General features: G+C 35.9%; 2 protein-coding genes across 3 annotated transcripts in view; one reads left to right on the forward strand and one right to left on the reverse strand.

Annotated features, from left to right (window-relative positions):
• Nucleotides 1-504: 504 nt before the first annotated feature.
• LOC144967037 (malonyl-CoA decarboxylase, mitochondrial-like) overlaps nt 505-27,590 on the forward strand; it is a 30,244-nt gene continuing 3,158 nt past the window's right edge. The window contains exons 1-8 of one of the 2 annotated variants that reach the window (XM_078903795.1): nt 505-830; nt 18,043-18,180; nt 18,700-18,840; nt 20,367-20,507; nt 21,823-21,975; nt 23,798-23,962; nt 25,072-25,309; nt 26,187-26,345. In XM_078903795.1, coding sequence (XP_078759921.1) covers nt 18,079-18,180; nt 18,700-18,840; nt 20,367-20,507; nt 21,823-21,975; nt 23,798-23,962; nt 25,072-25,309; nt 26,187-26,345 — 1,099 coding nt within the window. In that variant the 5' untranslated portion in view covers nt 505-830; nt 18,043-18,078. Of the gene's footprint in view, nt 831-16,913; nt 17,229-18,042; nt 18,181-18,699; nt 18,841-20,366; nt 20,508-21,822; nt 21,976-23,797; nt 23,963-25,071; nt 25,310-26,186; nt 26,346-27,590 lie in introns of those variants that run through there. The other variant, XM_078903794.1, reaches the window with a different exon arrangement.
• On the reverse strand, nt 10,060-16,431 carry LOC144967038 (all trans-polyprenyl-diphosphate synthase PDSS2-like). The gene is made up of 6 exons (XM_078903796.1): nt 15,931-16,431; nt 14,666-14,797; nt 13,720-13,921; nt 12,861-13,112; nt 11,825-11,980; nt 10,060-10,331 (listed from the first exon to the last, which is right to left on the reverse strand). The coding sequence occupies exons 1-6, from the start codon at nt 16,293-16,295 to the stop codon at nt 10,170-10,172; spliced, it is 1,269 nt and encodes a 422-aa protein (XP_078759922.1). The 5' UTR covers nt 16,296-16,431; the 3' UTR covers nt 10,060-10,169.

The raw sequence follows: 27,590 nt of genomic DNA on the forward strand, positions 1-27,590 counted from the left end.
GGATAAATTAATTGGATATAAACAGGATATTGATAAGGTAGGTACAGATCCCATACTGAGTTAGGCTAAGTGTGTAAGCAAGGGTGACCAAAGGGAGATAATATTTATTTTAGAAGCCCTAGTGAAAGCTGTGGATCTCTTTTGCAGGCTTTTGAGTAACTATTTTTAGCAACATTACCACACAAGCTGTCGTTGGGTTCAATTCAGGTCATTGGGTTCAATAAACATGTGTCACAAAAGTCGAACGATGGCAGAAATGATGAAAAAAAATGTTTCAAAAGGCGACGATAACACCAAGATTATTTTTGTAATGAATTATGTCAATATTGTTAATTATGTTTACGGAGAAAATAATAATACGCCAAGAGAAACCGTGCTAAAATACCTACAAACACACAGAGCTAGCCGAGGATTGTTCATGATTCATTGGTCGACCTCCTTCACTGTCGAGCCAATGAAATCCGGTTATCAGGAACGATCGGGAAATCCCATGATGCGTGACGAATTCTTGGAAATGCTTCGTTTCCACTAATGCAGCGATTCAAAATTGAAACTGTGACTATTCACCAATCGTATTACCTCACAAACGCGCAATGGAATAATCAAAGTTTATATAAAATAACCGGTCAGTTGTCCAACAATTATCATACGCGAAGTAACTACCTTATCGTTTTCATAAAGTGACCAACAAAGCGAGAGAAAAAACATCTTATATAACTCCTAAAAACGGGTCTGCGCTCCATTTTGCAACCATTTCACAGGAAGTTCTTGTGTGCATTTTTCTGAGATTTTAATTCGTCTACGAGGAATTGATATAATTCGAAAGAAAGGTAGATATCTGCTTTACACTGCTTATTATAAGAAATTAGATAAATTCATTCTGACTACTTTACTAGACCATCAATTTTTTGCATTTGTCTTTTTTATATTAGTATATTAGTGATGTGTTTCCCAACCCACTATCGATACCAGTCTAATGTTAAGCTTTTAACGTTGTATAATTATCAATCTATTTCAGATGTTGCGAGTGGTTAGGTTATTACACAGAGACTACTGGGCAAAACTAGAACAGTGAATTATACAGTGGTTTTGTGGACGATTGATATGGCGCTCGGCTTTTGGTCTATACGTAGGGGGTTCGAATCCCGTGATTACAATTACAAGCGGCACGTAATTCAGTCCTTGGAAAAGGATTTAGACTCACAATTTCTCAGCATACCCAGGTGTAAAACGAGTACTTGCGTTGCCTCTGTCGAAAATTATTTCTAGAAGATTCTTTCGGGCTGCACATCTAGTCATACAATGTTCAGTGTTGCTGTTTTTCCCCTGATCTATTTGGGATAAAATGCTGAAACGTTCGAGTGCTTTCTCCTGAGATATGATATTAATTGCCGACTGCTTTTTAAGAATGCTAATTTACCTTACCTAGCGACTGTCAACATTTAAAAAAATACACGCCTGCTATAGATCATTGAAAACACTGTAAAAACGACGTTTTCTGCAGCATCAATTCAATATACATAATATTATCATAATTGGATAAGCTTTATTTTATTCTTTTCATTTCTCTCTCCCTCTCTCTCTCTCTCTCTCTCTCTCTCTCTCTCTCTCTCTCTCTCTCTCTCTCTCTCTCTCTGCCTCTCTCGCTCTGTGTTGATTTTTATTTATTTTTTAAATTTTGCTTTTAATAAGAAAACAACCCCGATTTTATTGAGCAAATTAAAAAGAAAATAAAAAATAGAGAAGGAAAATATCCTACCACTAATGTAAATAATTGTACGTTGAAAATTACAATTTCTACCGTAAAAAAGATTATGTTTTCTCCTTCATCTTCACCCCCCCCCCCCCCTCCTTTCCCGCCTTTCAATCGGAAGAAATAAAACCTGGATTATTTGACCACAACTTTCGCAAAAGTTCGTTATTTTTTAAAAAATGTGTTGCCCGAACTGAGGTGATATTATTATAATATTTTTAGCTCTGATTCGTGGCTTACAGTTTGTTTTTGTTTTTAGGGGTTTACGGCGCTTACAACACATTTAGGTTATATCAGCGCCATTGGCTTAAAGCATAGATTATCTAAATACTGAAAACCTCTTCAATAAAAAGTAAATAAAATAGGCTACTAAAATGAATAAGTGATATAATGCAATTGTTTCCATTATAAAGGATAAAGATCTGAGCCCAAAATGGTTTTCAACATTCATTTATTGAATTTTACTTATCTATCTGCAAAATGTATGTTTTAAAAGCGGAAATTCTCTCTCTCTCTCTCTCTCTCTCTCTCTCTCTCTCTCTCTCTCTCTCTCTCTATATATATATATATATATAATATATATATATATATATATATATATATATATAATATATACATAAATAAAACACACAATATATATATATATATATATATATATATATATATACTATATATACATAATAATAATATATAATAATATATATATATATATATATATATATATATATATATATATATAATATATATATATATATATATATATATATATATATATATATATATATATATATATATATATATATATATATATATATATATATGAGTGTTGTTGGGTACTTGTAGGTACAAGAGTGCTCGATAACGTTGGTTAGAGCTAATGTAAAATAAAAATGGAGTCACATTTATATATTATGGCCGAAACACATGTTTCTGTGGTGTTCATCCTCGTCGTCAGTAGGCATACTTTGTCCGTAGAATGATTTTATTCATTTTTCCTAGTCAAGGTTGACTGAAGGCTGAAATTTCCAAAACCTCTAGGAAAATTAAATCGAAGCTTCTACTTCTATTCCATTTCACAAATGTTATTTTTTCTTCGAGCTTCAAGCAGTGACGTCATTTACAATACTATTAGCATTATGCTGTCATAAACACATATTGTTGCTTTTATGTTGAGGTGTCATTGATGACGTTTTTTAAGTGCTTAAATTGGTGCGTCAAAACAACAAAGCGTAGTTTTTAATTGGCATCAAAAGTAGGTAGATAGATCTAGACTAAATTACGAAATCTTTAAAGAATTTGCTTTGTTTTTTTAAAAGTGAGTTTAGATACGTCGATGCACGTTCATCGTATACATGAACTGTTAATTAGATAATTAAATTAAAACTACATGCAAATTTTCTGATTTTTAGGATTTTCAAGGGGAGGGAGGGTGAGGGTGCTCACACATTTGAGTGTTTTCTTCATCATTATATTACATACAATTATCAAAAGCAGCGTTAGTCATAAAACCGCGCCAACACACATCAGAGTTGAACTCAATCGTATTAATATACCACAACTACCCTCTATCTCCCTACCATTACATCAAAACAACGTACACATAAATTGTAGGTCTGATAACCGAACGCAATCATAGGCTTGTCTTTACATTGTTGTTAGTTATGGAGTATATCTTTCGTTGGTTTGAGAGAATGTGTATCCATTACAACAATGAGCCCATAACAACTTGGGCGATCAGACCTGCAAATTAGTACACATCGCACCGAAACATCAACTCAATGCTATTTTTTATTATATTATTATAAAAATAGGGGCAGAGTGGCTCAGTGGTATGGTCTTTGCTTCCTACCCGAAAGGTACCGAGTTCAATCACCCGCCGCTGCGTTGTGTGGCCTTGAGCAAGTCACATCGCCTTAGCTCACTTTGCGGCGCTGCTCTGCGGCTGACGCAGGGTTATTCCAGTCTTCCCTTGGAATAGACCCTAAAGACAAATTTCCCCTGGGGGATGAATAAAGGGAATTTTTTATTTTTTTATTTATTACTAAATATGCCTTTGTGATTACATATCGTTTATATGGAACTCATAACCAAGAGTTAATTCCAGCGCAATTTATCTAATCTATGTTATGGTAATATTGTTTTATTTCTCAATTCATTCTAAGTATGTATTCTCTAAGTTGATGTCAAGTTTTGAGCACAGCCATTATTTATTATTGCAGTATACCACAGGCAATACTTTGCTAACCAACGAATCAACAAAGGCGACAGTTTTATCAGGACTTTTCCGTCACTCCGTTTAACTCACTCAACCCTAACACCGACTATACCCGTAGTTTACCCGGGTTACTTTTACCCCATGCCTATTTATTACATTTTTATGAGACAAATTATAGGCGTAGTATCAAAGTTAATGTTTTTAGTTTTTACATGTTAATGGTAGTTGAATAAAAATATCTTTGTAATACTCATTTTTATACTTTTTTTTTCTTTCCAATTTTGAAAAGTAGCAAAAATCTCTAGGATTGAGTAAACATACGTATTATTTCCTTCGTGCTTATTGGATTAAAACGTTATCACGTTATCCAATCCAGTGCTATAGCACTGTTTCAAATCATTTTTGAATGTAAAATAAAAATGCACGAGGCAATGACAGCAGATCTTGTGACTGGAAGCATAAAAGATAGGGTCAGGTCAGGTTGTACTTGAACTTGGGTCACTGTGATCAAAGTCTCGTGTTTATCAATAGTAGTAGCTACCGTTTTATGTCGCCTCCAGTCCAGGCTAAATTTGTGGGATTGCTCGTCGTAATCCAAGCGTTGAGACTCGATACAAAATGTGACCCTCCGTCTCAAAACTGTATTAAGTCGGGATGATTAAGATGCTGAAAATGGAATTTGTAGCCAGAAATATCACGCTTAAGTTGAGTTTATATGCTTTATAGAGGAGAAGGAATATCATATTTTACTGTGTTAAATCACTTTATTTTTGACCAGTTTAACTATAATTTGGCTTTTTAGCATCTGGTCCATCCCGACATAATACCGTTTTGAGACGAGGGGTCACAAATTATTAGGTCCGGTAATTGGAGCTGTAGAAAATCAATAAATTACTTAAAGTGTGAGTAAAAAATGAATGGTGATATGCCGCAATAACTGATAGTGGTAGTAAGGTAAATTTGTTTACCTTTTTTATCTATTTGAATTTGAAAAATAAAACGATTTTTTAAAATTCTTTAATCCAATTATAAGCTGAGAAAGGATTTTAAAAATTATGTAGCCAGTCAATTCAATAAGTCATCCATTGTGCGGCTATGTGGTCTTGTGGTATGACACTCGCTTTCAGATCGGAAGGTCCTGGGTTCGAGCCTCGCTCGGCGCATAGTTGAGTCCTTGGAAAAGGAGTACCTGGCCGTTGACAGTGTTGTCTCTGTCCGAAAAAAATGTAATATCGCCTAACAGGCGTTATGTCCCGTCTTACATGTTGCATGTTGCTGTTGGCCAGGGACCCCTTGTAAAGCGCTTTGAGCATGTTTAGTGGATATTGCGCTATATAAAAGCTCAATTTTTTTTTCAATCCAGCCCAAACCTTAGATAATAATATTCAGCTTGCTTATTTAGTCCGACCGACGCTTCAAACAGAAAAGGGAATAGGGGTAGGACGAATAGATACTCCGAATAGAAAATTAAGTGGAATGGGGAATTTCCGATATTTCATCATCTCTATTCTTGATGATAATTGGATTCAGTAGTCTGATGTCACGCCGCCCGGCAACGGCGGCCATCTTGATTCTAAACAAAGAAAATCATTACTTTTTATTCTTCATGCTGGCTAGATTTTGTCATATGTCTTGTGATCAGAATGTGCAAAAGTCACAACATGATCAAATTTATGTGGTTTTTTTTTTCCGTCTGGATACGCTTTTATGCTCGTCGGAGAAATATTTCATACGGGCGTCCGCCATTGTTCCGATAGTTTAGAGCCAGTGTTACTAAGTTACCATGCGTCATTATGAAGGAAGTGACGTTACGACTATTGAATCCTATTAGAATATTATGTATATACATTATATATATATATTATATATTACTTTATTTTTTAAATATGTTAAATAGTTGGATGGTGGAAGGTTTGTATGTGTGTGTGTGTGTGTGTGTGTGTGTGTTTGTGTGTGAGAGAGAGAGACTGAGAGTGAGATAGATAAATAGATAGATAGATAGATAGAGAGATAGATAGATAGATAGATGTAGATAGAGAAGAGAGAGAGAGAGAGAGAGAGAGAGAGAGAGAGAGAGAGAGAGAGAGAGAGAGAGAGAGAGAGAGAAAAATTTGAATGGATTGAAGTTATTGTTATGCGCCTAGAGCTTTATTGTATAGAGGAGTGGGCGCAATATAAATAAATTTCATTATTATTATTATTATTATTATTATTATTATTATTATTATTATTATTATTATTATTATTATTATTATTATTATGTATCCCTTTATACCACTAAAAAGCTGTGTCAGGAACACCCCCCACCCCACCCCTCCTACTGCCTACACGTCGAAGTCCTGAGATTTGCTTTATAAAACAATTTAGACGCACAATTCACAATCAGCCATGAAACCACCATTCAAATGAAATCAACAAGGGAAACATAACTCCGCCCATATATAATATGTAGTATAAATATGCGACACATCGGTGGTGAGACATTCCTTTTACTTTTATTTGTCTTTTTTATTCTGTGCTGCTTTGAGTTTGAGTCTATTTCTCGACACGGAACAACCATAGTCGACTCTTTTAACCTTGTGAGTCTATTTCTAGACACGGAACAACCCTAGTCGACTCTTTTAACCTTGTGAGTCTATTTCTAGACACGGAACAACCATAGTCTACTCTTTTAACCTTGTGAGTCTATTTCTAGACACGGAACAACCCTAGTCGACTCTTTTAACCTTGTGAGTCTATTTCTAGACACGGAACAACCCTAGTCGACTCTTTTAACCTTGTGAGTCTATTTCTAGACAGGGAACAACCATAGTCGGCTCTTTTAACCTTGTGAGTCTATTTCTAGACAGGGAACAACCATAGTCGACTCTTTTAACCTTGTGAGTCTATTTCTAGACACGGAACAAACATAGTCGACTCTTTTAACCTTGTGAGTCTATTTCTAGACACGGAACAACCATAGTCTACTCTTTTAACCCTGTGAGTCTATTTCTAGACACGGAACAACCATAGTCGACTCTTTAACCTTGTTCTATGTATTAAAGACTTGATAGGTACATATTATTATGTTAGTCAATGGCCAATTTCGATGTGTGCTATTATCTAAATTGTCAAAACCCAACTAATAACTTACAATCATTTTTCTTTTTCAATGTAAGGGAGGACAGGAGGGACTAGACTAAATATTGGCGCTTGCAACACATAAAAATAGGTCATATCAGTATCAGCGCAAATAAAAAGGAAGAAAATGAGATAATTTATATTATTTGTCACTTTACCATTGATCCAGTGTAGCTCATACAAAACTAACACTATTTTAACCAATTGCCCTATGAAAAATTTTGGTTTAAAATTAAAATGCCAAATCTGGAGCAAAAAAAAATTTCTAATTTAGCTCCCCCCCCCCCCCCCACCAAAAAAAAAATAAAAAAAAAAAAAAATATATATATATATATATATATATATATATATATATACCTAATACCGGTTAAATACATTGCAGGGACCAGAAAAGAATGCCGATATAAGAATAGAAAGTTGTCGTTATAGTGGAGCAACTAAAAATAGCAGCGGGAGAGGGGAGATGGAGGAAGAGGGAGTAAAGTAATAGTAATAGACTATCTATTTTCAACCATCTACAAAGGCCTTTAAAGCGGAAGTAGGATCCTTGAAAATAATTCCATGCCGCTACTTGACTTTATGCCAGGAATTACTTGCACTACTTGCATGAAAACTCTTGACCTAACTTGTCTTCTATTAATAGATAGTATGCGCTGGGCCAAGAAGCTCATAACATTGCCATCCGGAAGTATAACGGACCAACACACAAAACTATGTGTATCCATGAACGTTTATAGTATGGATAATACCGTTGACTGAGAATTACTCAAAAACGCGGAAGGCAAAAAACAATAACAAAGACCAGAGTGACGTCAACTTCATTCTATCTATAGACACATAGGGAAAGGGAATGCAACCACACATCCTTGACAGCCGTCTGTCTGAATGTAAACAATGGCAGTTGGTGCTCAACTAATCAAAATACAAGGAGTGACCATAGATTGTGTGTGTTTAAGTGAAAAACTCACTATTCCTACACCTGATCAATTGTGCCAAAGACAGAAAATTATATGTGTAACTTTTAACGTTTATAGATAGTTCGAAGATGACGTCACTCAGGTCTTTGTTATTGTTTTTTTTTACTTCCGGATGGCAATGTTATGAGTTCCTTAGCCAAGCGCAAACTATCTATAGTCTGACTGCGCTAATCTGGTGAGAACTAATCACACAACTAGTGGTTGAAAAACAATAACAAGAGTAGAGTGATGTCAACTTTCAGTATTCTAATGTTTGTAAAAACCAATTATATTTGTCTGAAGTAGCTTGAAGGTCCTGATAGCTCAGTTGGTAGAGCACTCGCTTCACACATAAAGGTACCGTGATTGATCCTGTTTGCAGTTGAGATTTTTTTCTGATCACCCCCCCCCCCCCTCCTATCCACCCAGCAGTGAATGGGTAACTGAGTCTGTTAGATTTGACGGAAAGTACTTTGCGATAGACTAGCATCCTATCCAAAGAATAGCAAGCAATTGCTATTGCCAGTTTCATGCTATAGAAACCGGGATAAACTCCTGACTCCATGGGCTGAATGGCTATGGTGGACTACCTTTTTTTTTTAGCTTGAGGGTGTGACACAAATCATGCATTTTGATTAGTCAAAAAGCTACTGGTTAATTGGATTCAATAGTCTGATGTCACGTCGCCCAGCAACAGCGGCCATCGTGGTTCTAAACGAAGAAAATCTGCACTTTTTCTTCTTCATGCTGGCTAGAACTTTTCATATGTATTGTGATCAGAATGTGTAAAAGTCAAAACATGATCAGATTTATAATGTATTTTTTTCCCTCTGGATTCGCTTTTATGCTGGTCTGAGAAATATTTCATAGGGCGTCCGCCATTGTTCCGATAGTTTAGAGCCAGTGTTACTAAGTTACCATGCGTCATTATGGGGGAAGTGACGTTACGACTGTTGAAGCATATTATCTTTGCCTGATCTAAATCATAGGCCACGACGTCTCTGTTGTTCGCATAGCTGCATCAACATCAGCATTCAGCAGTGGCTGCTGCTTTTTTCTTCTCTACGCTTCAAACTCACGCTGTTAGTTTCTTGATGATCCTGATGACCAAGTTATGGGGAATCCGTTCTGTAGGCGAGGCAAAGCAAGGCAAAAAGCTAGTGTAGCAGGAATTGTTCACTCACCCTCCCACCAAATCCAAGCATCAGTAACACACTTTATAGTCACCTGGAACAACTACAAAAGACGTCTAACTTCTACGTCATGGCACAAGACCGAAGGGCTAGCTCAGGTGGTCGCTGGTTCGGATAATTAAGTTCACTCACCAGCCTACTGCTGTCGGGCTCACTTAGGCACCAAAAATATTATAGTAATCGCTTTTCTCTTCAACTTGGTGGAAGTAGGAGTGGACATCATGATTTATGTTTTAATTTGAGTGCATGATCAGCAATCAGAGTACCTAGCGAAAGTGGGTCAAAAGGGCAGTAGGTGTGTATCTGCATTCCCTAGCTGGATGACCTCCATTGCTCATTCGTCTTCACATCCTCCATTTTCTTACTCATGGCTCATGCTATGGCAGTCGAGCAGCCAGTGAACACTTGTGCAATGCGAAGCGCCAGATAAGCTAGGTTTTTGACTCGCTTTGCCTCGCCTACGGAAAATGCCAACATCAATTAATGTCATTGGTCAGCCAGTCGAGTGTTTTCATTGGCTCGACTACAAATAATTTCAGTGGACCAGAAATTTTTCCTCGACTGTCGATTTGAAGTTGCTATACATTCATGGATTTTACTACTAAAATATATGTCGTTATGGCAAGTTTTTCATTAGCAGTGACATAAAGGAAAAAAATCTGGGCTTGGATTCCATGTCGATATTGAGGATGTTGTTATAAGTGGGCTGCACTGTACATATGCATGGCAGGGCTGCTAGAGTGTATCTCTGCACTAGTAAGCACTCAAGCCCCCAATACAAACAATTTCTCCAAACAATCAACACAAAAACATGTAAAATTATTAATTTTTAAAACATATTTAATTTGATTATTTAAAACAATGAGGTTTAAAAAAAACAAAACAACTGTTGGTGTGTATTTTTTAAGGATTTTTAAAACAGTATTTCAACATCAGTGCAAGGGTTCACTCATGACGCGGGCCATGCTGATAAGGGCTGATTTTGCATCCGATTCTGGGAAACTGTCTAGGGAAGTAATGGCTTTGTCTCTGTAATCTTGACATCTTTCCCGGCAGACATTTATGATTCCTTTTGCATTAATCTCTGACACAATCTGTATAAGAAGGATGAAAGGGTATAAAGTAGAAGTTCAGAGGTTTGCATACCTGCCTACTTGAAAATTTCAAATTCAGTAAGAAATACAAAATTCATCAGTAATTAATGGTCAAATTTCACTAATACTAAAGCAAACAAAAATAATTATAGATACACCCTTTTATATATTATGTAAAATCCAACCAAACTAGGCTCGACTGGGCATTGCCAATGACCCCTGACCCCCTGCGATAATGATATGCTTATTGATGACCTACTTTCAACACTGCATTGTGTCTATCGATGAGGGTAAAGTTTCTGTGTCGAGTCGATGACATCACTCATCGCCAGCCAACGAGGCATTGAGATTTTTTATTGTAGCATGCGGTAAATGATGGAAAAAAAAAAATAATTATTTTTTAATTTAATGTTGCGACCATTTGTATCAGTAATATTTCTTCTATTTCCGTAAGTCCGTAATTGTCCTTACACTTCCGTAACAATTACGGACGGTCTGTAACAGCAGGCAGGTATGGGTTGGTTATTAAAGAATATTTCACACAAACTCTAATGCAAGTTGGAATTCTGTATTCTCAAATGCAAAGGAAACAAACATTTTCACATTACAAATTAAAAGGAGTCTGTCAGATTTTTAAAAACAGCTGAATTAACCAGTTAACCCTCTCCTTACCACTCATAGGAAAATCGTCACATTCGTTACGACGCAACAGACAATTTTCTCATTCTGATTTCTCTTTTACCACAAAATTTTAAGAAATTATTTGATTATAGCTGATTACACTAAACACTGTGCTGTAGAGCTCACTTGTTACTTTTCTGTTTGAGTTAGAAAAGTCTATTCTTGCATTGGATTGGAGTAAATTTTCAGGGAAAATTCTAAAAATAGCTGGTAAGGAGAGAGTTAACTGCCGTGCCCTGGAAAAACAGGTATTTAAACATTTGGCCAGAAAAAGTGTCTTTCAAATATCGATCAATTTAAATGACCCTCAACCTGGACCCCCAATGTTCGAGAGTTTATGCCAAGTTGAGGGTCATTTAGATTGATCGATATCTGCGGTATGAGTTTTCTGGCCAAATTTTTAAACACGTGTCTTTCCAGAATATGGCAGCTAATTTATTCCGTCAACCCAGCTCCTTAAGTCTTCCTCCACCCTAAGGACGGTTTCGTAGCCACCTTAAAGTTTAGTGACTAGACAGTGGAGGACGATGTGATCGCTGGTCTCTGGAGCTGCCTGACATTTCTGGCAGGTATCACTATCACTGTGAAGGACGATGTGATCGCTGGTCTCTGGCGCTGCCTGACATTTCTGGCAGGTATCACTGTTTCCAAGTTTCCATCTGCACATATTTGATGCAGTTCTGCCATGTCCAGTTAAGAGGCGATTTGAGGAAATCCAATATTTAATGTAACCATAAAGAGCAGCTAACCAATGCTTTTCAAATCTAACCAAACAACTGTTCATTGTTATAAAATGAAGGTAAATCACACACCTTGGCATTGTTAGCGACACCTCCGTCCCACAATTGTTGTATTCTAGAGAATTCTTCAGCACTAGCAGATTCTTTGTACAAGAGAATAGGGGCTGATGTAAAGCTTAGACTATTGAGATCACTTTTTTCAATGAATGGAATTATATCCTTTGAGAGCTGTGGAATAAAGAGTAAAAATTCATAATAATAATACACTCGAGCATGGAAATCTCAAACTCGGTAGATCAATTCCCCATTTAAATCCCTCTATTTTGTTAGTAGTAATATAGGTTGCTGATTATTGCAAGTCATTTTTTTAATTGAACGGTTTTGTAAGTCAACAATAGTATCTGAGATTATTTTTTTATCTTTATATATTTTAAACCATGGTTAAAAATTGGGTGAACTTTTAACTCGTGGAGGCAAATGAATATTAAGTAATTCAGAATATATAGAAACTGTATACTTTGGTTTTGTGGTAACGAGAAAGTATATATATAAATAAATAAAATGTAAAAATGAGTTTTCAACGAGAAAAATGCATATCAATAAATTTGACACTTTTGTGGTGGAGAAAACTTTAAAAAAGAGTTATTCGTTTTCGTTTAGAATCTTCAACTTAATTGTTGCAATGAATTGCAAATGGCAAATACAGAATTGCAATCTTTTAAAAAAAATTTTCATTCCAAAGTAGAAAGGTAGGGAACGCCCTAAAAATTAAAAAAAATTAATGACCTGGATAATATTTGACTGGCAAAAAAATAATCTTTAAATTGGTTATAGATAGTATGAAGTTGACGTCACTCAGGTCGTTGTTATTGTGTTTTTCCGTCCATGTTTATGAGTAATTCTCACTAAACTGTATTAACCAGACTATAAACGTTCAAGGTTACACGTAGTTTTGTGTGTTGGTCCGTTATACTTCCGGATGGCAATGTTGTGAGCTTCTTAACCACCGCATACTATCTATACTTTTATATGCCACAGGCTGGAGGGGATAGGGGTATTAATATTTTCAAATAAACGAAATTAAAAAAAGCCACTCATGTCTGCTAACCTGATGAGAAAAAGTCAAGTTTTTCCCAAAATTAAAGGCCATATCCTGCAGCTGTTTAGGGTGTCCTGAAAGCATCAACGCTGCCTGGCAGCTCTTGGAAAGCAAACTTCCAAGCGTCAAGAATGTCTGTCTCAGCCAGTCAGAGAAACCGTTAGATGTGTCTGGTAAAGTCGGCTTCCCACAAGAATCCGTGTATTGTGTAAATTCAGCTGTCATCATATCGCCAATTGACGACGCAACAATTTCAATAACCTGATAAGAAAATGAACAAAAGTAAAAGACATTATAAATAAAATACAAGAAATTAACATCTTATTAAAACAAGACCTGAAATGATACAAAATTAATTTAAATCACAAGAACACCAACTCGTATCTTAAAGACAAACATAAAAATTATATATCCACTACCTAGAAAAGGTACAAAGAATGCCTCTGATGGTACAACTCACATTGTAAATAGTAAATAGTAAATAATGAATTTATATAGCGCCTAAACATCCACGTTAATCGTGCTCTGCGGCGCTTTACATAATAAAAAATAAAACATTGAACAATATATTAAGTTAAGTCAAGAGTACTTTCTCTGTGAGAACTCCCGAAAAATACAATAGCTATGAACAGATTCTTTTTAGTACTGATAACCATAACTTGAAACTCCAGAGATAACATAATAAATGGATAAATCTAGCCCAACATAAGAGCACAATGGCTTAGACAGATAGAAGATAAACGGCAATTCTTAACGCTTCCGTCCATACCCTGAACATTCCTTTGGTCTCTACTTGAGGCATGTCTGATAAGGATACTTGTAGAAAAGAAAAAAAATATACAGTGAAACTTAATTAAAATACACTCACCGACGGATTTTGCAAATCAGCTAGACCAGAACAGGCAGATCCCAATAGGTAGTCCCCGCTAAGCACAGCCATTTTATTTCCAAACGCCATGTCCTTTAATAATCCTTTTTCCTCAGTGGGTAACTTGCTCAGGTTGACCACACCTTTGTGTATAAGGTTTGCTGTGTGAATAACTTCAGTAATTTCTGCTAATGATCTTTGACTGTTAAAAAAAAAAAAACTGAATTAAGATCACTGAAATTCAGTCCTCTTTAGCACCAACAATGAAAAAATAAAATAAATATAAAAATGTAGCCATTGAAAACAAAAGGGACACTTATATTTATAAGAAAATCAACACTTACCCGATGTTAAGCGATAGATAAGAACTTCCAACTCTCGTTCAAAATAACAATACATGCAGTAATATATGAATTAGACCAGTAATATTTACCAGCCTTTTAAATTACATATTCTATAATAATGAAATTAAATTTCGTTACTCGGCACACTTTGGGTAAATGTAGACCATGACATGTCAATACTAGACCTGCAGATTTGCTTAGCCTATTCTATTCAATGATAAATATACTTGAATGGCAACATCTGATAAAAGTCTGTAAAATAATTCAGATGCATTTCTTAATTGCCAGTGATATATTAGGTTTCCTATCTTTTTAAACATACCACTGAATTGCAGTCATCTTAAGGAAACGTTTCTGGTTATGCCGATGGCTTTTAAAATACTTTTCCCGTGTTTAATTTTTTCTTTCTTTTCCAAGTGAAGAGGTTTCTTTTACTATTTAGCTGAATGAAAGTAGTTTTTTTTGGGTTTTTTTTTTTTCTTTCAAACATACATTTCTATGAGATAACAATATTTGGCACATTATAAAAGCATATTTGTTACCCTGTTTTATATATATGACTAGACAACATGTAAAATATGAGCAGCAGTTCTATAACAAACCTGTTATATATTCCACTTGATGATTCATCGTCTGGTGATAATCTGTTTGGATTTGGTCCGGCAGCTTTTGCAATCAACATGACTAAAAGGCCTCTCATTTGCCGATTGTGTCTTCCGTCTAGAACCATGCCCCTGTTCATGGGAGAAAATCATTATTACAACCATTTATGTTCAATGCACTGTCAAAACCATACCCCTGTTCATGGAGAAAATCATTATTACAACCATTTATGTTCAATGCACCGTCTAAAACCATGCCCCTGTTCATGGGAGAAAATCATTATTACAACCATTTATGTTCAATGCACTGTCAAAACCATACCCCTGTTCATGGGTGAAAATCATTATTACAACCATTTATGTTCAATGCACCGTCTAAAACCATGCCCCTGTTCATGGGAGAAAATCACTATTACAACCATTTATGTTCAATGCACCGTCTATAACCATGCCACTGTTCATGGGTGAAAATCATTATTACAACCATTTATGTTCAATGCACATGGAGTTAAATTTATACTAAATGTTTGAATCTTGAAAAAAAAAATGTGTGAATTGAATAAAAAACCAACAACTTTCCGTTTTTTAATGATACCCAAACAACTTGGCATATTTCCTTAAATTGTTCATAGAGTCTAAAATAAATGATAATTTGGAAAGGAAGAGTTACAGCTTGATCATGACATCAGATGAGTAGGTACATTGTGGTGATAGAAGAAACACTACTGCAGCAATATGTAGGGACGAGAAAAATATTTTGCATTCAAAAGAAAATTTAAACAAAATCATCAAAGTGTGTTTAAATGAAATAAATGAAGGATAGCCTGTCATTGGAAAGAATAATTCAAACTGGCGTCTTTCCATGAGCTTTATTATAAAATATAAAGAGGGTAAGCCTGTAGTCCAACTCTACCGTGTTGTGTTCTGACGGAAAATATGAAAGAGCATGAGAAATGGACAGAATTGTCAAAAAGAAGTCAGTGATGCACAACAGCAGTGACCAATTGGACCTCAAAGACCTCTCATCAAATGATCATTTAAAAAATCTATATATAGGCAAAATTTTTCACGTCTCAGTCCATCAAGACATTTAATGACCACATAGGTGAAATTGAGAGGCAGAGATTGTGCCCCTAGTCTGGACCCTAGTTTTTGATGTAAAATAGATTTAACTAAAAGAAGGGGGGGGAGTTACAGGGATAGAACTGGATGAAATTAAGGCTAACAAAAAAAAAACAAAAAACAATTACTAATCCCGGACTTACCTAGCTGTTTTCAAAAGTGGATGTTTGGTCCCAACTAACTTCCTCATCTGCATTGCAACATTTGACAACTCGTCTGACAGCAAACATCTGAGGCTAAGAAACGACGTCGGGTAGCCGACAATTTTTTCAGCATCCGATACAACTTTATTAATTGCATCTTGGTCAGAGTTAAGTAGTCTCAGACTTCCAAACGAACTTTTAGTTATATGACTTGACGTTGAGAGAGAAACTCGCCAATGTGAAGATGAGCTTAGTGGCTGCGGAGACACTAACTTTACGAATGAACATTTGTCTATCACTGGTCTGTGTCTAGTTATTGGTATACATTTTCGGCAAAGTATAACAGACCTGTTTAATTTAGACATTTTTCTTAATCAAACAAACAAACAAAAAAATTAAATGTCAAATTAATATTTTCAATATACTTAAAATTTAAGTAAACCAATTAATTAGGGCCGGCTTGTCATGTCTAGACAAGGGGAATTTGTCATTGAGTTCAGCCATCCACCTTTCCAAGAAAAATCTGAAGTGAAGAAAGGAAATATCGGTGACTCGATTTTAGATACAAATTTACATGATCACTTTCCACTGTCAAAACTGTTATCCCGACATTGAAAGTCAGCTGTCACTGAACCAAAAATGATACAATCCATCGTTGACTGAACCAAGGCCAAGTGCTTTGCTTTGGTCGTAGTTGTGTGCTTGAACAAGACAATGTGTTTATTTTGTAGCAGAGGTCAAAGTGTTAAAATTACGATAATGTAACGAAACGAAAATGAAAATACGTTTGTAATACACACTGTGCTGTGCCATTTCTACTAAGCATGGCTGTTGTTGTTGTAGCTAGATACCTAATTTAGTCATAATAATATAATTTATAACTCAAAATAGGGAGAAATACTACAAACTAAATCTAAATTACTTAGTCTGAAAAATTATTTCATCAGAAAACGAAAGTTCAGAGGTCAAAGGTCAAATATTATCTCCCACTTGCTGTTTGTTGACTGCTGAAAACTTGATATAATTGTCCATGACATTTTGACTTTACTTTTTTACTTTAATTACGTCTTAGCTTCATTTTCGCTTACGAATGATAACTGTGAAGGTCATTGTCATTACATCCATGCCAAACTGATGACATTGCTCTTCAAGTCCAGAAACTTTCTGAGAAAGTGAAAGTGAAAGATCAACAAATATTGACCCATTGCTCAAGGTTCGGTATGTGACTAAGTATGTTAATGTTAAGAACTCGACTCTTCACAATGGATGCATTGAGACGACTCAAACAACTTAATCTGGTAATTTTCTTTCTTAGAACGCTTGGGTCAATATATAATTTTACGGTTAAAGTTAATGACGAACAAGTGAGGTTTTCACTCCAGGTCAATTGAACGGCGGGATCAAGTCGATTCTAAATAAAAAATCTTAGTCCCAAAAGTAAGGAAATAAACTACAAGACTTTTTTTTTTTTGGCTGGCTTTGGTTAAAGAAAAAAAGTCTTCTTTCAAACTACCAGCGAAAATAAGCTGACATAGACAGGGGCTAAGAGAGTTGGTTCTCTCTCATTTTTTTTCTCTTCTTTTTTCAAACATTGATTTTTTGAGACAAACTGTTATGTTGGATAGCTGGAGACTGGAGAGGTTTTTTCACTGAATGCAATACCTCATTCTTATCAGACAGCGTCATGTCAGCCAGTTTAATTTAAGACTAGTCTCTCTCTCTCTCTCTCTCTCTCTCTCTCTCTCTCTCTCTCTCTCTCTCTCTCTCTCTCTCTCTCTCTCTCTCTCTCAAGCCCCGATGATGCTGCATCTGCTGATGTTGTTGATATCTTTATGCAATTCGTCTTTTAAGCAGTAACCGTTTTTGTAGCTTCTTTGACTTATCCCTCTGTTTCTCATTACAAGAACAATTTTAGACATACTGGCATACCAAATAAGAAAGAACCACAACCCCCCCCCCCCCCCCCCCCCCCCCACCACCCTCACCAAAAAAAAAAAAATAGCTATCAAATTGAAATCAATGGAGGTAAAAAAATTGCAAAACAGCCTACTTCTCTTGTTTCCAGCATGGTATATTATGCATTTCAATTTCTATTTGTTCTTCATTCATCAGGTTTTCAACCCAAACCCGGCTTTGAGTAGCATTGTCATGAGGCGTTTAAGTAGTATGAGTGATCCCGGTATCGTAGACAACACATCAATATTAAAGACAGTGTTTATGGACATAAATGCCAGTCTCTTGACATCAGAGGTAATATATGGATAATGGGCCATTTAAAATCATTTGTTCTTTAGTGCATTACTTTCAGGTTTAAAAAAAAATATGAAGTGCATATTAATATTAACATTATTTTACAATTATGTCAAAAATATAACTGCTGAGTACTGTTCATGAAATCTTAATCAAGCCCATCTGCCCAATTACTGTTTTGTGGAATCATTATATAGTTATTTATGAAGAAGCTCCCGATTTAAAAATTGCTCTTTTAGAATAAATATGTTCACAGTATTGTCAATATTTAACAAGATAAATCTACCCCCCCCCCCCCAACCCCACCCCACCCTCCTCCGCGCAAAGTGCTAAGAAGGAAATGGCCTGTCAAACATTTGTTTTCTTGTTTTTATTTTTATCTTTTGTCTCACTTAACTTTTTTCCCCTGATAAATGTAAAAATACAACAACAACAAAAAACTCTAATGACCTACGTTTACCCGTATTGTGTTTTCTTGGCATCTTTCTCAACCATTATTTTATTATTCATCAATTTCAGCAAAGATGTAGCAAGTTCATGGAATATTACAAAGGCCTCAAAAAAGAAGAAAAGGGACTGTTTCTTTGTGAACTGGCGAAGGATTATGGACCAGACAGAGACAGCATAGCATCTGTGGCTTACAGTATAACACAGTCTACGGTAATTGTCAATGGTAGCAAAAGCCTTGGTCCCTTTGTATTTATATATGAAGGTTTGATAACCCAAACTATTACAGGCTCATTGTTGTCATGGAAATGCTCTCAATCCATAGCAATATATTGTACATTACAATAGTGTTAAATCAAGCCCATAATTGTATTCGGTTGTCAGACCTGCCAATTCAAGCATGTAGCTTTGGTCCAAGAATATGCAGTTTTCTAATTATAGCTCAAGATCACTCTTCTATCTAATGAAAATGCTCTATTTTGACGCGTTACAAAACCATTCATGTCCATCAGACCTTTATATCATTCATTGTTTTTTTTAATTGCCCACATTGTTGGGTTTTCAATAGATGAATGTTTTGTAACTGAGATCATCAATATGTTCACTTTATTGAGGTACAGTCCACTCCGGATAATCGCAACTCGGTTAATTGCAACTTTCGGTTAATCGCAACATTTCCTAAGAAACTGAATGAATTCTACATAAAAGTCACTGGTTAATTGCAACAAACTTTGATTAATCGTAACAAATTTTCGACCTGAAAAGGAGGCAACTTCAAGGAATCAATCAAACAAAATCTCATGATTTGATTTCATCATGGGTGAAATCATGACATGTTGAAGAATCGAGAGTGGGCGGGCTTAAATGCTACAGTAGTGTGTCACCACTCTATTAGAGACAAAAGAGGCCAGGGCTTTGCAGTTCGGGTTTGTGCAGTCATCTGTGACCATTAGATATGAGGCTTAACACAACAATGAGGCATGGTAGATTACTTACCAGGATTTCATTGTCAGGAATAGAGCGAAAGAATTGTATTTTAATCATCAAGGCTTATGACAGATGGGCACCATAATGAGTACAAATTATTCAGCGAGGAGTTGGCATTAGGTATATTCATTGGAAGGATGAAGGAAGAAAAAAGTTTTCAGAGAAAGAAAACTGGCCAGTCAGGTCTGTTGGTCCATGCAGAAATGAAAGAGATTGAGACAATAAGATTTGAGATTGTAAGAATACATATATGATTTCGAAAAAGTGAACCAATGCTCTTACAACTAATGTGTATATGGTGCGTATGTTCAATCCCTAGCTATATGATAAAAAAATTATTTTTTTTAAAAATTCAGCTTTATATAGCGCAATATCCACTAAATGTGCTCAAAGCGCTTTACAGGTGGTCCCTGGTCAACAGCAACATTTAACATGTAGGACGGGACATGACGCCTGTTAGGCGATTTTACAATTTTTTGGACAAAGACAACGCTGTTAACGGTCAGGTACTCATTTTACACCTGAGTACGGTGAGAGAATGTGAGTAACGAGCCTTTTCCAAGGATTCAACTATGCACCGAGCACGAGGCTCGAACCCAGAACCTTCCGATCCGAAAGCGAGTGTCATACCACTAGACCACATAGCGGCACAATTTATAGGCACTATGCTGCACCCAACCATTCCACCCATCCACTTCCTATTGTCAAATTCCTTAAAATGATAAATAACAAGCATATGCTTTTTATTACAGAGCAAAGGAGACGCCAACTTTTTGAACTCGTGTGAGAGGATGAGGTCAGTTTTGAAACCCCGCTACAAATTGATGTTTTCTCATCTTGGAAGAGTGAGTGGTGGAGTCAAGTTCCTTGTGGATCTCAGGGCAGATGTTCTGGTCAGTCTTTACATTGCAATGGCTTCAGTCAAATGATATTTCTCAATGGATAAGATATACTTTATTGATCCTGAATGGAAATAGTCGTAGGAGTCCTGGTACCTCAACATGTAGAGTACTCGACACACATATAAATAATCTGATTCAAATCTTTACTGTCAGATTGGGGGTTGGTTGGCGGGGGGGGAGGGGGGGGGGGGGGGGGCAGCCCATAAGTTTAATTCTTTCTTTAACTTTCCAGATTAATCCTCAGCTTGACTTTTTATGAAAGAAATTTGCTAGGTACTTACTCAACTATCCTCCCCCCCCCCCCCCCAATACAATGAATATTCTAAGTATTAGCAGACAACTAAGCATTTGAAAAACACTCATATCATATATTGCCAATGAAACTGTAGTAATCATCTTCTTCTTTTTTTTCTTTATAAAAAAAGATAATAATATCATTTGAACTAATCCAGTCCGGGTTTTCTCCTTTGGTAGAGCGTCACTTCACACCCAAAGGTATCGATATTGATCCCAGATGCAGAAAGTCTGGGTGGGGTTCCCGACCTCTCATAGTACTTGCTGTATCTTCTATCCCCCTGTATCTGTTTTCCAATTGCATTCTGCCTTTGTCTTGGAATGAGATTACCAAGTTTTGTCCTGACCCTGGCCGAAGTCCTTGGCTGGGAGGGAAACAGTTGAATGTAGAGTTATAGTTTTGGTAGGTGATATTTATTTTCTTGTAAATCTTTTCTTTTTTTTTTAAACATATGATTTGTAAACATTTGAGTGTATTCCTTTTAGTGGGATCTTGTGCTGGTGTCTGGGTGAAACATTTAGGTAGTCTCAAACTAAGTACACTGACAGTGTGCTCTTGGAGTCCTCATCTGTTTCCTATTCGTACCATTCCCCTTTGTCTTACTTTTTCTTCAAGTCCTTTTAATTGTAGAATGTTTTTACTATCCAATTTTCATCCTTTTGACTGGCACTGATATGACCTAAATGTGTTGCAAGCGCCTTAAAACCCTTAAAGACAAACAAAAACAAACCAGATGCAGAGAAGACTTTTTTCTGACCCCCTGTCTACCCAGCAGTGATTGAAATTGGGTAGCTGTGTCTGTTAGGTCTGACAGAAAGGACTTTACAATAGATTAATGTCCTATCATAAAGGTAGTAAGCAATTTTTATTATTCTCATTATCGCTTTAGAAATCAAAATAAACTCCGATTCCATGGGCTGATTGGCTCTAAGATACCAGATATCAGATGAACTAGAATTGTTTTTTTCAATTTATTTTTTTTTTAGTGTTATATTAACGTTCAAATTCCAGAGTCTAAGACAGTCCACTTCCCAAGAGCTTGAGGCTGCAGTGTTCCAGGAACTGAATCTTATTCTTCGTGAGCTGTTTGTTATGTGGTTTACTGTCGGCTTTTTCAACTTGGAGAGAATTACATGGAATTCACCATGTGACCTTGTTCAAAAAGTAAGATCACTGTGTATTATGGTTGTTCCATGTTGGTTGGATTTTTAAAATTTTTTTTTTGGGGGGGGGGGGGGAGGGGGAGGGGGTTGTCTTTGGCAGTTTTTTTTCTGAATACATGGATCAACCAAGATAAAGGGAAAAGAAAAATCAAAACAAAAACAAATATAACATGATACAATCAAAAGAAGAATTTGACAAAATATAAAAACTCATCTGTTTTTTAGCTAATAACTGTACAATTTTATTCCTATTGGTCCCACAGAATCTGTTTACCACACCCTTCGTTAACTGCTAAGTGCTTTTTTTTCTCTCATTTTTTTAATGGAATTGAATAAAAAGAAATAATGGCTATAACAAAAGTGATATAGAAAAACACAATCTCATACATCATAATCATATTTGCTGAAGACGTCCAAGCAAACAGGATGTGTGCTGCTATGTGGTCTAGTGGTATGATACTCACTTTCGGATCAGAAGGTCCTGGGTTCGAGCCTCGCGCTCGACGCATAGTTGAGTCCTTAAAAAAAGCTCTTTACTCACATTCTCTCACCTTACTCAGGTGTAAAATGAGTACCTGACCGTTAACAGCATTGTCTTTGTCCGAAAAATTGTAATATCGCCTAACAGGCGTCATGTCCCGTCCTACATGTTAAATGTTGCTGTTGACCAGGGACCCCTTGTAAAGCGCTTTGAGCACATTTAGTGGATATTGCGCTATATAAAAAACTCAAAAGCTCAATTAGGATAGTAACCTAATATTTGACAGTTCCGTAACGTAACATGCTGCTAGTTTGGAACCACCAAATGTACTGGTTGATTATAGGTAGGTTCCTAGACAATTGCATTGTTAAATATTACCATCCAGCAAAAACGATGGAGTGCAATAGCAATAAATTAGTCTTGCTGGCGACAGGGCTGACACTAGCATTTGAAAAGAAAGAAACATGAGCTTTCTATAGATAGTTCGAAGATGACGTCACTCAGGCCTTTGTTATTGTTTTTGCCATCCGCGTTTGTGAGTTGTTCTCACTAAACTGTATTAACCTGACTATAAACGTTCATGGTTACACAGAGTTTGTGTGTTGGTTCGTTATACTTCCGGATGGCAATGTTGTGAACTCCTTGGCCAAGCGCATTCTATCTATACCACACTTCCACCAAATGGGCTCAAAGCGCTTCACAAGAGATGCCAAGACAACAACAGCAACATTTGTCATGTAGAATCTAACATGACGCCTGTAAGAGGCGTTTTTTTTCTTCGACAAAGCCAGTTCTGCTACCAACCAGAACTCATGTTACACCTTAGTATGGTGAGAGAATGTGAGTAAAGAGCCTTTTCTAAGGGCTCAACTTTGCGTCACCATAGCGCTACTTGAACCAGTGACCTACAATTCAGGGGTCATACCACAAGACCACCAAACAGCACATCATATTGCTTAATGAAATATGAGAACACTGTATGGTAGCATTTTACTAAGTGCACCATTAATACAGAGTTTTATGTTCCAAGTAGATTTGTTTCCCATTTGGATGAATGGTTATATATTTTTTTTCTTCTGTCAAAATCTTCTTTTTTTTTTTTTTTTTTTTTTTTTCTCACTTAAAATTGATAATTTATATTGTAAAGTGCCCAGAGCTTGTGTTTTACACGAGAATGAATGAGCGCTGTATAAATGTGTATTATTATTATTATTATTATTATTATTATTATTATTATTATTATTATTATTATTATTATTATTATTATTATTATTCTGTTAAAATCTTCTGAAATTGAGTTTGCTTTTTTTTTAAATCTTCTTTTTTCTCTTCTTTCTTTTAGGTGTCCAATTATGAAGCCGTACACAGAATAAAGACATGGGAGGATATAAAGAGAAGAGTAGGCCCGTACAGAAGATGTTATATTTTTACCCATAATGCCATGCCTAGGGAGCCAGTGGTTGTTTTACATACAGCCTTGACCAATGAGATCTCATCTAGTATTCATGTAAGTCACGTGATTTCATAACCTTTGGTATAAGCTGCTAGTTGATTTACTGAACAATGATGAATTTTTAGAGCTATTATTATATAAACCAATTTTATTTCATTTATTTATGTTTCCCCTTCTGGGATCAATAGATTTACATGAACAATATATATATATAATATATATATATATATATATATATATATATATATATATATATACGTGTGTGTTTGTGTGTGTGTGAGTATTTATGTACAGTGTGTATATGGATGTGTGTGTGTGTGTGTGTTTGTGTAATTGGATGCGTGTCCGAATCTGCAGTGTGTCATGTTTTTTACTGATGGTCATTGTGAAGCGCTTCGAAGCTTCGGCATAAGCGCTATATAAATGTACATTTATTATTATTATTATTATTATTATTATTATTATTATTTATTATTATTATTATTGTTATTATTATTATTATTATTATTATTATTATTATTATTATTATTATTATTATTATTATTATTTTTATTATTATTATTATTATTATTATTATTATTATTATTATTATTATTATTATTATTATTATTTATTATTTTATTATTATATTATTATTATTATTATATTATTATTATTATTATTATTATTATTATTATTATTATTATTATTATTATTATTATTAACAATCAAATGCCAGCATTGGCCAGTGAGAATTCATTAGTACTCATGTAAGTCATGTGATTTACACTGTTTGGTATCAGTTGCTAGAGGAATTTTTGCACCATGGCTGAATTATTTTAAAGCAATTATTTGTCTCAATTTAATCACAGTTATTTATAATTCCCTCTCCATGGGTGATAATTTTGTGCACGATTGCAATTGTTATCAATAGATTTATTCAGTATTGACCAATGAGATCACATTTTATATTAATGTAAACCACATGATTTTAGATTTGGTATGAGTTGCCAATTTTTTTTTTCAATGTGTCGTTATACTTGCCCTAATTGGTTAAAGAAAATGTTGGGTTGTGCTGGGTTTTTTTTTTTCTTTAAATACGACATTTCATTCATTCCAAGCTTATTGAGTTAATTGTCATTACCAAAATATTCTTCTTTCCCTCTCTCTCTTCTCTCTTTCAGTCCATAATTTATAATGCCCGATTCAGACCATCATTCCACCAAGAAGACAACTATGGTGATATTGGGTTTGAGAATATCGCTTCCAGTCCTGTCTCGCCAGCCTCTTCCCTCCAATCTCCAGACTCTTCCAGTTCATCACAACCTCCTGCGTTTTCTAGTACATTTGTCATGGATGAAAAAGAAGACCCAGCTCAAATCCAGTGCGCGGTGTTCTACTCCATAACGTCCACCCAAAGAGGTTTGAGAAATTTAATCACACTTTTTTCTTTACAATGTAAATTAAAACTATTTCTTCCATCTGCATTGCATCTTAAGAGGCCATCGACATGCCCTATCAGGTTGTTGATGTCAGCAGGAATCACCCGCGTAGTCCAGGTTAATAAAATGAGGATAAATTACCTTGCCCGGGGAAGAAAATAAGAGTGCCTAAAGGCAATTTGAGTCCAGTCACCGTGCAATGTCAAACCATTCGATGCTTACAGGTTATGAGTCCAAGACAATATCACTGTGCCATGCAGACTGTATTTATACTGAAAAACATTCTGGGCTAAACTCTTGAAACCAGATGGATCTTGTTAGGAAAGAACGACTTTTAGGTGTCCTTTTTGTACTGACGTTCTTACAATATCTGTCAGGACCTACAGCCTGGTGTAAACCGGACTATATGAAAGAAATTTCTTTTCCAAGCACACAATATCACTGAGGGCCAGAGTTTTGCAACCTGTTGTATCCCAACCATGCTAGATATTATTTGATTTTGTTACCAGAAAAATCATTGTATGGCTCATCTAATAAAATTCGTAAATTTGAAGACTCTGAATTGTAAGAAATTTGCATCATTTTCAAGTTTTAAGAATTTTTTTTGTCAATTAACAATGTAACAATATGTATGGAGATAAAGATAAAGGGAGTATATCTGACTCATGAATGAACAACACAAAACAAAGTTTCGGCCCTTGGCCTTTTGTTTTGTGTTGTTCATTCATGAGTCAGATTTACTCCCTTTATCTTTATCTCCATTTTATTGACTCATTTAGGCACCTCTATTTATTAGTTTTACTAACAATATATACTAAGAAAAGCATGAATTGAAGATTTCATAATGAATATTTCAGGTTTACAAGGAATAGAGCTAGGTAATTATTTAATCAAGTCTGTCGTACGCAAGCTCCAGGAAGAATTTCCACAAATGACCCAGTTTTCTAGTCTGTCTCCAATCCCTGGATTCCGCGAGTGGCTCTTGATGGCCATCACCAATAACATCAACAAAAGAAGTAAGATAAATCATGACCACATATGTCATGGGTTTTTATTTTGTTTTTTTTTTGGTTTGTAATTTTTTTTACCTTTTATTTTCCATTGGCTAAGTCCATAGTTCCAGTGATGTGCTTGAACTTTTTCATACTTATTATTCATGATTATACTTACGCAACCTCTTAATTTTAAAAGTATAGCTCTACAATGACTAAATTTCAATCTTTATAAAATGTTTTTTGTGCTTTGTCCTACGAGGGCTCTTTCATAATTAACCGAAAAATGCCTGTAAAATCCGCGTTTTTTATGCTATCAACAAAATTCTTGCACGTGTTCATACCTTGACTCGTCCTTCATTTCTCTACGTAACAGCCAAGTCTGTCGACACACTTCTGCCAACGCCGCACCATGGAATAGATACCCTCTCGGAAGAAATTTCCGTCAAGGTTTTGTAGCCATTTCCACACATGGTCAACAAGCTCTTCATCGACATCAAAGCGCTTTCCTGCCAGCTCACGTTTCAGTGGCCCAAAGAGGTGATAATCAGATGGTGCGAGGTCTGGACTGTGTGGTGGGTGTGGCAAAATCTCCCATCCATATTTCTCTAGCCAACCTTGCGTCACTCGTGCTGTGTGGGGTGTAGCGTTGTCGTATTGCAAAATGACCCGTTGGTCAACTGCCCCGGGCGCTTTCTGCGCATGGCCTCCCTAAGCTTTTCAAGAGTTTGGCAGTACCTTGCAGCATTGATTGTTTCTCCAGGTTGTAAGGTTTCGAACAGAATAACACCACGACTGTCCCAGAAAACAGTTCCCATTATTTTCTTTGCTGACCGCATGACTTTGAATTTCTTCGCGACAGGTGAGGATGGATGTTTCCATGTCATCGAATCTTGCTTTGTTTCTGGGGTGCAATGGTGCAACCAAGTCTCATCACCGGTGACTATGCTGTCAAGAAAAGTCACATCGTACCCTAGAAAGTCTCCGCCGGCGTTGGCAGTATGCCCGTGAACCCTGCGTGAGCTCTTGCTTCTTCTCAAAAGTTCCCTGCAGATGTCCAATCTTTGTTCTTTATGATTGTCTGTCAATTGCTTAGGAACCCATCTTGCGCTGACTTTTCTGTAGCCAAGTTCATCAAATACAATTCTATGGGCAGAAGTTTCCAAAATTTCAAGACTGCTTGCGATTTCATGAAGTTTCAACCTCCTGTCTTGACGAATAAGCTCATCAACTCGCTTCACATTGTCTTCTGACGTCGCAGTTATCGAA

Source organism: Berghia stephanieae, chromosome 3 (assembly GCF_034508935.2).
Source record: "Berghia stephanieae isolate SIO BIC M18660-M18661 chromosome 3, UCSD_Bste_1.3, whole genome shotgun sequence".
Taxonomy (NCBI): Eukaryota; Metazoa; Mollusca; class Gastropoda; order Nudibranchia; family Aeolidiidae; genus Berghia; species Berghia stephanieae.